General features: G+C 35.5%; 1 protein-coding gene across 2 annotated transcripts; it reads left to right on the top strand.

Annotated features, from left to right (window-relative positions):
* The first annotated feature begins 2,026 nt into the window (after positions 1-2,026).
* On the top strand, positions 2,027-2,717 carry LOC108531926 (nucleoside diphosphate kinase B). 2 transcript variants are annotated; one of them, XM_017875565.1, is made up of 2 exons: positions 2,030-2,316; positions 2,430-2,698. In XM_017875565.1, the coding sequence occupies exons 1-2, from the start codon at positions 2,089-2,091 to the stop codon at positions 2,448-2,450; spliced, it is 249 nt and encodes an 82-aa protein (XP_017731054.1). In that variant the 5' UTR covers positions 2,030-2,088; the 3' UTR covers positions 2,451-2,698. The 2 variants fall into 2 exon arrangements, with proteins under 2 accessions (XP_017731058.1, XP_017731054.1); XM_017875569.1 differs by having other exon boundaries at positions 2,027-2,717.
* The last annotated feature ends 9,372 nt before the right edge of the window (positions 2,718-12,089 follow it).

Raw genomic sequence — 12,089 nt, 5'->3', positions numbered from 1 at the left:
TGAAAATTATACATAAATATCTGTATAAAATATTTGATGATTCTTTAGCTTTATATCCCATAAGCATATACTCCTTTTGGTTTTCCATTTGCTAGTGTTATGATAATCGGTGACATGATGGTTTGCAATGAATAAAATTTCATTATTAACTGAACATTTGGAAGATAATTTGAGAGCCAATATTTTTAGTAATTAGATATAAATTGTTAAGTACTCCTTTTAGACATTCAGTTGATGGAATTTAATACTGATTGATGATAAGCATAGGACCCATATGTTGACCCTTTTTCTTAATTAATATTGGAAAGATAAAAACATTATCTTCTTTCAATAAATGTAATAATTTATAAAATATTCATAAAAATTTCTATAACTAACTATTTTATATGTTACAGTATACAAAGTTATTTACAAAGTTATTTGTTTGCAAAGAGATATATTTATCTCTTTGCAAGAAGATATATTAATGTCTTTGTAAACAAATATCTTTTCATATTCTCTGGTGTTTTATAATAAATACATACATGTAAAGTTAATTAAGAAAAGGAAAGTTGTAAAATCTTACAGCATCTCTTTTAAATTATCATGGCCAATTTAAAATAATGTATAGTAAACTCATGTTTAGACAACATATGAGATTAAAGGAAAATTATAATTACAAATTGAACAAATTTATAAGTAGGTATTTTATGAGTCTACGTTTTCTTTTTCAACAATGTTTCAGCATGATGGATCCTTCTACAATAAGGAGTGAAAGTGCATTGATGTCGCTCTACTTCTTTACTGACCACGTTGCAAATGGCCCTTAGATGTTTCCGAGGTTGCCAGTAGATTCTACTAATATTAAAAAGGAACTACGTTTTCTATACATCAAACATTTTACAAAATTTAGAGCCGGCCAGAGGCCTATAAAGTCATCATTTTGTAGCTGGTAACATACTCAAAATTAAATGCTAATAACTAAGGGGAAATTGCATAATATAAATATATAATAGGCAGAGTAAGAGAAGCATGCAGAGAATCACTCTAAAATCTTAGTATGATTTTGTGTCTCCAGAGACACTCTACATTCTCAATGGTCCTAAAGGAGAGCTCCTTCAACTCTTGCTATAGTTCTCCCTCAGCTCAAAATGTGGAGTTGAATTATGATGTGCAATGGCACTTATCTATGAGTATCCTAAATCAGAAGGTAAAGAACAGAGAAAAAGAAAATTACTAATCCTCTCATCTTCAGGAAGAAGTAAAGAATTGTTTAAATGCAACTGGCAAGAATAAAACCCAAGTCACCTTCTAAGAAAGAAAGTTCACCATCTTGAGTGTTTGCTATGTGACTGAAATAGAGAAGGATGGTAGAAATAAAACTAGAGGAATTTTCTATTCAACAGAACATCTGCTGTCATCCTTACAAATCAAACTATTTGGGGACATGGAATAGTTTAGCAGTTACTCAAATGAATTAATACCAAATTGAAAAAAAAAAAAAACCAAAAGATTGATTGCTGGTAATCGAGAGAGATATTGGAAAAAAAGAAATTTGTTTTTTTAGTTCAAAAGGGAAATTTCTTTATAATCACAAAGATGCGGGGAGTAGTTCTTAAAACTGGGATCTCGGACAACACAAAATATTGTTGGACAATAGAAAGAACTCCACTAACAATAAATTATGTATTATTTGCATATTAACTTATTTAGCAATCATAACTGCAATTATAAAATACACTATCTTAAGTATAGTGACATTTATATGTTTGTAGAAAAAATCATGCTTGTGTGGCTTGATATTTTATAATAATTAAACTCTATCTCTTCTCAGTAACAGATATACAATGCAACCAAACAAATACACATTCAAATTTAGTTTTAGAAATTGGGAGAAATTCAAAATTTATAATTAATAATTACATAAACTAATACTGATATTTAATACATTTAATAGTGGTCAAGTATGGAGTTTTCATAATGCCCATATGTTTCAGTGTGCCGTTGCCTATTTTTCTGACAGTCTTTAAAAAGACAGTTATCCGGTCGCTCCAGCGCTCTGCTCTCGCAGCGCAGCGCCGCCACCCGGCCCCTCCAGCTTCCCGGACCATGGCCAACCTCGAGCGCACCTTCATCGCCATCAAGCCGGACGGCGTGCAGCGCGGCCTGGTGGGCGAGATCATCAAGCGCTTCGAGCAGAAGGGGTTCCGCCTCGTGGCCATGAAGTTCCTCCGGGCCTCTGAGGAACACCTGAAGCAGCACTACGTTGACCTGAAAGACCGCCCGTTCTTCCCCGGGCTGGTGAAGTACATGAACTCGGGGCCGGTTGTGGCCATGGTCTGGGAGGGGCTGAACGTGGTGAAGACAGGCCGAGTGATGCTTGGGGAGACCAATCCAGCAGATTCTAAGCCAGGCACCATTCGTGGGGACTTCTGCATTCAGGTTGGCAGGAACATCATTCATGGCAGTGACTCAGTAAAAAGTGCTGAAAAAGAAATCAGCCTATGGTTTAAGCCTGAAGAACTGGTTGACTACAAGTCTTGTGCTCATGACTGGATCTATGAATAAGAGGTGGACATGGCAGCAGTCTCCTTCAGTACGGCGTGGTGTGTCCCTGGACACAGCTCTTCATTCCACTGACTTAGAAGCAACAGGATTGATCATTCTTTTATAGAGCATATTTGCCAATAAAGTTTTGGAAGCTGGAAAAAAAAAAAAAGAAAAAAAAAAAAAAAAAAAAGAAAGTTATCCTGCCATGTTAAATCAAAGTATTTCATTCATATTAGCCAATCCTAACAGACACTAATTAGAATCACAAAAGAGTTTTAAAAAATCATATCACTTTTGATGTTTTATTAGTATGAAATGGTTTTACTGTTTAATTAATTGTCATGTAAATATTTCTATGAAAGGCTCTGTTGCTACTGTCTGTTACTTAGTTCCTATATCTTATGGAAGAAAGCAATATTTTTGCTTTATCTTCTCCTAGACACAGAGGATGATTATACTTCTCTGCCACCTTGAAGTTAAGCATAGCTATATAACTTACTTTTGTCAATGGAAAATAATCCAATAAAAAGTGAATCAATTACTCACAGAAATACATACAAATTAATAGGAGATTCTCCATTATCTCTTGTCATGTTGACTGTGAAAACAAAGAATTCTACATAGTGGAGACTCTATCAATATGGATTGCTGATATGTCAAATAGAGGATAACTGCCCTGAAAAGACACTCATATTCACAGCTTATGTGGTGAATGAAAAGTTAACATTCATTATCCAACTACAGAGTTGGGGACATGAGAGGTTATTTGTCAGCAAAGTGCAACATAGCATATCCTGGTTAATGGAACTTTCTTTTCCTTAATTCCCACAACTGGATGATATGACTTTCTGCCCACTCCACTGACTAATGTCACACATTTGAAATAATTCTATGTATGTAGAGAGGAGGTATCGGGGGAACTACTTGTAAAACTTTCAGAAATATCCAACAGTACTTACTACTTTGATGAACATCACTCAAGTGACAGATGTAATGCTAAGTTATTTACTGACAGTAATTATAAGATCAGTCCTTGTTCTCAAGGAACATATGATTTAGAGGCAAAACCAACAAAAATACAAATTAATTGGTTTATTAAAATGTAATAATCCCTTTAATGGAAATATATACAAAAAGAGTGAAAACAAACTGAAAGTAATGGAGTCTCTGCCTGAGGTAGTTAAGAAAACCTTTGCAGAGAAAGAGTATATTTAGTGGCTGAAAACAAAAGTCTGAACATATTCTAAGCAAAGAGAGTAGCATATACAAAGGCTGTGTGATGTATGAGCTCAGGACAAGTTTGTCAAATATTTCTAAGTATAACATAGAGAAGGTATTGGAATAGATAAAATTGAACAGCTCAACTTGGTCTTATAGGAATAAGTCACACAGTCTATGTGAACGCTTCATATACTTATATTTTAAAAAAGCTTTGGAAGAATATGGAGCAAAAATTGAAATGATCAGCTTACATTTTAGAAAAAAACACTGTACAATTTAGCATTGATTGAAATAAAGTTAACTAAAAGAATATATTAGGAAACAACTAGAAAATACAGTTACAGAAATGCAAAACATTATCGACACAGAAAAAGGAATAAATTGAATAACGTTTTAAATAGGAAAAATCGATATTGGTGACTAGATTTGGGAATGAGGAAGCTCAAGAAAACTAGAGAGTCTCCAAGGTTTCAAGTTGGTGAAATAACATGTGGAACTATTGAGACAGATGAGGGATTAAAAAGAAAACCTGTTTTGAGACATGATGAGTTCAGTTTGGGACAGACTGAAAATCTATTTATGTTGCATTTGGGTATAGATGTCTAGCAAGAGCTCAAAATAGAATTTTAGATCACTGACTTATTCTACTTTGATACAACTGTATGAATCAAATTAGTTAAAGAAAATGTACATAGATTGTTTAAAGACAAGTGAGGATTAAACAGAAGGTAGTAAACGTGATAGGTAAGAATAACTCTAAAATCTTATGTGTTTTTTCTCCTCTGTGCTTGAATCCCTGGCTTGTTTCCCTAGTTCACTGTAAAGAATGCCGATTTTATCATTCACTAGTGCCTAAATTTTGTAAAATCAAGGACATCTCTTTATTTCTATTTTACAATCTACAGAAGTTATAATAGTGTTTATAGTTAGGAATATCAATAAATACTGGCCCAGAAATTAGCCTTTAGTGGAGCTAGCTAAACATGTTGGCACCAGGATTGTTAGCATAACAATTTAACTTAGCCAGCTACTGAGTACTTAAATTTCATAGCTGTTGAATGTACAAACATGAGACTTAGTCATGTGATCACGATCACGTAGGAAGGACGCATACTTCCTACATAATGAAAGAGGCTGACCATTGTCCTACTTTATTCTGATATGCTTTTCTATCATCTTTGCAAAGCTGAGACAATCTGAAAAAGAAAGTGTACCTGTTAGTATTCCCTTTTGGAACAGAATTTCTGAGCCTGTAACAGCTTGGTTTAACAATACATTTGGCCTCACAAACAAGAAAGATAATTTGTTTGTTTTCTTTGTGGTGATAAGATCAAAGAAAATAACTTATCAAGAGATCAATGCCCATAGCCAAGCTTCAGAACCTTTAGAATCCCTCACATCTCAGTCAACAAAGTACCCAGAAGGACTCTGTGAAGTAAAATCACATATGTTCATGGAGACACAAGCCTAGTCATTCATATTGCTGAGTAATAAATGAATGTATTGTAAGTCAGATTGTAACATAGTTCTGTGTTTGCACTCATATCCTGATAAATATTTATTTGTCCTTAAGTTGTACTGTTTAGGATTCTCCATTGAAGCTCCATTCTTACTTCACCTACACCAGCTTATCAACTACATGATTTCAGTGATGTTAGCTGCCAATCTAGAATCACTACTCAATCTTTTGGACTTTTCCTGCTTGCCTTCCATGCCCTTGGTCATATGGGTACTGAATTTTGATTAGCAACTTTCACTTATGGTAGTAATGACAAGTCTCATATTTATACCTGTAAACCAGTTTTTAGTCTCAAAGCTCTATTTGGAAGCATACCCCTCTCTTCTGCCTCTAAAGCCTTGACCTTATTCTCAAATCAGACCCCTGGATATGTTTGCATTCTAGTTTTAATCCATCTGCCGACTGCCATAAAGCATTATGCTGTACATTCAGGAGGATCTGGCATATAGTTTCCTGATGTTTATTAATTCAAGATGCTTGTTCCAAGTAAAGAAACAAGGATTTTTTGAAAAATCAAGAATCTGTGGGAAACTAGGCAAGTAAATGAGTTAATATGACTTTGTTTCAGAGGAATTTTTTTGAGAGAACTATTTACTCACATATGAAATAATCATAGCACCACAAAAGAAATAACATGAAACAGACAAGGAATTTTTTTAATTGACCAATAATTTTGTATTGTAAAGATTACCAGATGATTAAAATGACTTTTGTAATCTAAAGAAAGGACAACTAGAAACATGTGTAATTTAATATGATGTAGGATGACATTTATTTATAAATATTCTGAACCACAGCATGCTTACTACTTCCAACTGAAGACCTCAAACATACATAGCTAATTTGGATTCATTTCTGTTGGTTCTTTTCACTTTGGCTTTAAGCACTTCTCATTTAGTCTTGATTGCATTTATGTTTAAGCAGTTTGTTATTTGCATGATTTACTAGGAAATTTATATTTTATTGGAATACAGCATGAATTAGGTTTTATCTTATATCATCACTTTTTTTTTGAGATGGAGTCTCGCTCTGCTGCCCAGGCTGGAGTGCAGTGGCCGGATCTCAGCTCACTGCAAGCTCCGCCTCCCGGGTTTACGCCATTCTCCTGCCTCAGCCTCCCGAGTAGCTGGGACTACAGGCGCCGCCACCACGCTCGGCTAGTTTTTTGTATTTTTTAGTAGAGACGGGGTTTCACCGTGTTAGCCAGGGTGGTCTCGATCTCCTGACCTCGTGATCCACCCGTCTTGGCCTCCCAAAGTGCTGGGATTATAGGCTTGAGCCACCGCGCCCGGCCTATAATCACTTTTAAAATGAATTGCACTTTATTTGTTTTCTACTATGTGCTTATTCTCATAATATTATAAATCAAAGGAAACCTGTACCTGTTTTACAAATATGCTGGTAAAATATACATTTGCATGCATGTTTTACCTATCTAGAGACTTTCAGCGATATTCTGATGTAAAGATTTTAGAATAACTGCGGAGTTAGTTCAAAATGCACAGGAATCTTGAGATGTGATAAAATATAAAATACTTACTGAATGCCAATATGTTAACTTCTTAAGTGTCACACTTATGAAATAGAAATTTACAAAGTTTACAATAATGTTATATCAATAATAAATCATATAACCAAATAATAATGTTAAACCAATAATAAATATTATAACCAAATAATAATGTTAAACCAATAATACATAATAGGAAACTAGAAAACGTTTTAATATGCCAACCATGTATGCATATATTGGGTGCAACTTACTAATTCACAGTAGTGCATTCGACACAAGGATGGAAGAAAAATAGTAAAATGGGAAAGACCTTGAAATGGATGTGCAGGGATAGGGGTTCTGTGCTGATCTCTGTCACTAACAATCTCAATTAACTTGAGCAAGTCACTTAATCTCATAGGCTTTTTAGTGTAAAGATAGGTTAAATCATTTCTTGGACAGTTTTCCTCTTGTTATAGGTTGAATTGTGCCTTCCCTTTCAATTTATTCTTGAAGCCCTAAACCCCAGGACCTCAGAATGTGATGGTAGCTTGAGGATTGCTTGCGGCCAGGAGTGGCAGCACAGAACAGCCTAGACAATATAGACTTCATCTCTAAGAAATTTTTTAAAAACATTAATCCAGCACAACAGGACGCATCTGTGGCTGCAACTAATCAGGAGGCTGAATTGGGAGAATTTCTTGAGCTGAGGAGTTCAGGGTAGCAGCAACAGAGTAAGATCTCATCTCCTAAAAACCGCAAAACAAACAAATAAACAAAAACAACAGGACATAAATGAAAGAAGAGTAGAGGAGAGGAGAGGAGAGGAGACAAGAGGAGTGGAGAGGAGAGGAGAGAAGAGGAGAGGAGAGGAAAGGAGAGGAGAAGAGAGCAGAGGAGGGGGGGAGAAGGGGAGGTGGGGAGAAAGGAGAGGGACAAGAGAGGAGATGAGAGGAGAGAAGAGAGAAGAGGAAAGGAGAGGAGAGGGGAAGACGGGAGGGGAAAGGAGGGGAGGGGAGGGGAAGGGAGGGGAGGAAAGGGAGGGGAGAATGGGGCTGTATTTGGAAATAGGGTATTTAAAATAATAATGATATTAAAATGGGGCAATGAGAGTGAGCCTTATTCTGATATGATGTGGCTCATTTATAAGAAGAGGAGTTTAGGACAGTGTGTGTGTGTGTTTGTGTGAGAGAGAGAGAGAAAGAGAGAAAACACATGAATGTACTGAGAGACAACCATGTGAACCCAAGGCAAGAAGGTAGCCATCTGAAGGCCAAGGAGAGAGAATTCAGGAAGAAAAAAAAAAAAAAAAAAAGTCTGCCAAAACCTTGACCATGCACTTCTAGCCTTACAGAACTGTGAAAAGGAAAAAAAAAAAATACACACACACACACACACACACACACACACACACAAAATTTTTTCAAGCCACCCAGACTGTGGTAATTTTTATGGCAGTCCTAGTACACTAATATACCTGTTTTCATCCTTAGAAATACGTAATCGAATATCCTTTGAACTATATCTATTAATTAGGTTTGGTAATAGGAAATGACTAGTGGAGATTCAATGTATTGCTCTAAATGCAAACGACTTACAGAAAAACAAACTAAAGAAATGTAATTTGGTCTACAGTTAACAAAACCCAGCAGTATATATGCCTCCCTAATCTTACACTCCAGTCCTATAGAATATGGAGATGATCAAAATCTACAAGACCTCTTTTCTTTCAACAGAAAAAAATAATATGTATGGAAATCTTCACGAACTATAATCATAATGAAATTCTAATGTCTATTGTAATAAATAATCATATATCACTATGATTCTGTTATTCTTTTTTGGAGACAAAGTCTTGCTGTTGTCACCCAATCTGGAGTGCAGTGGTGGAATCTCAGCTCATTGTAACCTCCTGGGTTCAAATTATTCTTCTGCCTCAGCCTCCCAAGTAGCTTGGATTACAGGGGCCCACCACCATGCCCAGCAAATTTTTGTATTTTTAGCAGAGATGGGATTTTGCCATGTTGGCCAGGTTGGTCTCAAACTCCTGACCTCAAGTGATCAACCCACCACAACCTTCCACTATAATTTAAATAATGGTAAGACATATGACCTCTATTGTGATTATTTCATCATCAACAATTATCTTTTCTGTGTGACATGACTGCTTGAGATGTTTTCTCTGATATGTTTATGTTAAAAATGTAGAATACTCTTTTAGCAATGTTTCTTTAATTTACTACTAAATATCTCAGAAAAATGAACAAATGAAGAATATAATTTAAAACGCATTGACTCTATGAGTCAGCGTTACTCAGGAAAACAGAAGCTCTATTAGTTATTTTAGCTAAGGGGATTTCATTGTAGAGAATGGTTAAATTCCTTAAATTTTATGTGCGAGGAGACTAACAATATCATCAAGGTAATAACTGCAGGAAACAGCTAGCCATTCTAGGTCTAGATGAACAAAGAGAAAAAGTTAAGAGTATCAGAACCTACCTACAAGTTTAAAGAAACAGCTGAATGGAACTAACTGTGATCCAGATTTCTCATAAGGGGGATGTTACTGGTATCATTGGCTACAGCTCTCAACAGGCTAGATGCTACTGGTGTCAGTGGGGTGGAGACAGGGTGCACTGAAGCTGGTCCTATAAGTAAGAGTAGAGGCTAAGTTTGTAACTGAAGTAATAGTCTAAAAACTAACACATAAATCCAATGTTAACAGCTGTTTGAATGTTGTCCTATTTCCTTCAGATTATTAGGTTTACTTGTTTTTCTGAGTTTTTTAAAAAATATATATTTATAGAAATTAAAATGAGAAAACTATTTCACACTTTTAATTATGTTGTCTCTGTATAGAAATATATGTGTGTACATATATATTTATATTTGTTATTTGGGGTATGCAATTCAACATAATAAATAGTTTATATAACCAAGTATTTAAAATAGCCCCAATATATTATTACAATTATTTTTGTATCACCCATCCATGAAACAAGCATGTCTGTAAAATATGCTTAGAAGTTTGGAGAATGACGAGTTGAAAAAAATTCAAATTTATTTCTGGAAAAGCTTACTAACTCCAGGTGTGTAAGAGTTCATTCACTGATGTTAGCAGCAGCAGCCTAGGTGATTTAATTTCACATAGAGGTATAAGGTGCTTATCTCACCTCACCTCAACATAAGTAATCTGGCCCAGATACAGGTAAAATTGTATGAGGATTGTTCAACTGTAATTTCACCTAAAAAGAAAAAAAACAAAACAAAACAAAACAAAACAAAAAAAAAACCACAAGCAAAAAACCAGAAACCAGCCATGAGATTGTATTAATTTGACAGAACTACTATATCATACAACAATCTAACTTCTAGGTATAATCCAAAATAAATGAAATCAGTGTGTTGAAGAACTATCTGTATCCCCATGTTTATTGCACCACTATTTAGAATAGTCAAACTATGAAATCAACCTAGGTATGCATCAATAGATGAATAGATAAAGAAAAAGTGGTGCATATACATTGTGATGGTTAATAGTGAGTGTCAACTTGATTGGACTGAGGATGCAAGTATTGATCCTGGGTGTGTCTGTGAGGGTGTTTCCAAAGGAGATTAACATTTGAGTCAGTGGGCTAGGGAAAGCAGACCTACCCTTAATCTGGTGGGCACAATCTAATCGGCTGCCCGTGAATACAAAGCAGGCAGAAAAATGCAGAAAGACAGGACTGGCCTAACCTCCCAGCCTACATGTTTCTCCCATGATGCTTCCTGCCCTTGAACTTTGGACTCCAAGTTCTTTAGTTTGGAGACTGGAACTGGGTCCTCCTGCTTCTCAAGCTTGCAGAACGCCTATTGTGGCAGCTTGTGATCTTGTAAGTTAACACTTAATAAACTCATTTATGTATCTATCCTATTAATTCTGTCCCTCTGGAGAACCCTAATGCATACACAATTGAATATTATTGAGACTTCTAAAAGAAATTCTACCCATTTTTAAAACTAGGTTTGCCTTTCATTACTTAGATTTAAGAGTTCTTTATATATTGTGGCTAGCAGATACAAGTCTTTTCTAAGACCTATAGTTTTCAGATATATTCTCCAATCCTGTGATTGTTTATTTGACCTTGATGATGATATCTTTTTGGAGCATAAAGGATTTTAATTTTGATGAATCCAATTTATCTATTTTCTCTTTTGTTGCTTATTCTTTAGGCATAATAGTTAAGAATTCACTAACAATCCAAGGTCATGAAAATTTACTCCTGTGTTTAATTATGAAAGTTTGTAATAGTGTCCTTCAAAAATTCATGTCCCCCTGCAATCGGTGAATATGCCCTTATTGGGAAATAGGGTCTTTTCAGATGGAATCAAATTAATATAAACTCATACAGGATTTGGGTGGCCCTAAATTCAATATGACTGGACTCTTATAAAAAGAGACAAATTGGACAAAAATACACATGGAGGGTAAGTGGGCATGTGATAATGAAGGCATAAATTAGAGTTAGGCTGCCACAAACCAAGAAATGCTGAAGATTTCCAGCAACCACTGAAAGCTATGAAGAGGCAAGGGAGAATTCTATTCTTCCTCCTCCCAGTCTCCTGGTCTTCTTATTATATTTGTTTAGTGATTATCTGGATTATATTAATAAAAGTTAACCACCAATACAAACACAATATTTACTCTCTGCTTCTGCTTGTGAGTGAGCAGTGCTTTGGATATTCCCCCAGTCACTCTAAACTCTGGGGCAATACCACTGAGCTCTTTTTTCTTTCTTTCTTTCTTTTTTTTTTATTATACTTTAAGTTCTAGGGTACATGTGCACAATGTGCAGGTTTGTTACATATGTATACATGTGGCATGTTGGTGTGCTGAACCCATTAACTTGTCATTTACATTAGGTATATCTCCTAATGCTATCCCTCTCCTGTCCCCCCTCCTCACAATAGGCCCCGATGTGTGATGTTCCCCTTCCTGTGTCCAAGTGATCTCATTGTTCAATTCCCACCTATGCGTGAGAACATGCGGTGTTTGGTTTCCTGTTTTTGTGATAGTTTGCTGATAATGATGGTTTCCGGCTACATCCATGTCCCTACAAGGGACACAAACTCATCATTTTTTATAGCTGCATAGTATTCCATGGTGTATATATGCCACATTTTCTTAATCCAGTCTGTCACTGATGGACATTTGGGTTGATTCCAAGTCTTTGCTATTGTGAATAGTGCCACAATAAACATACGTGTGCATGTGTCTTTATAGCAGCATGATTTATAAATCCTTTGGATTGGAATGGCTGGGTCAAATGGTATTTCTAGTTCTAG

The sequence above is a fragment of the Rhinopithecus bieti genome, unplaced genomic scaffold, assembly GCF_001698545.2.
Source record: "Rhinopithecus bieti isolate Rb0 unplaced genomic scaffold, ASM169854v2 scaffold_566, whole genome shotgun sequence".
Classification (NCBI taxonomy): Eukaryota; Metazoa; Chordata; class Mammalia; order Primates; family Cercopithecidae; genus Rhinopithecus; species Rhinopithecus bieti.
The sequence above is the reverse complement of the archived record's forward strand: the minus strand, read 5'-3'. Positions and strand labels throughout refer to the sequence as shown.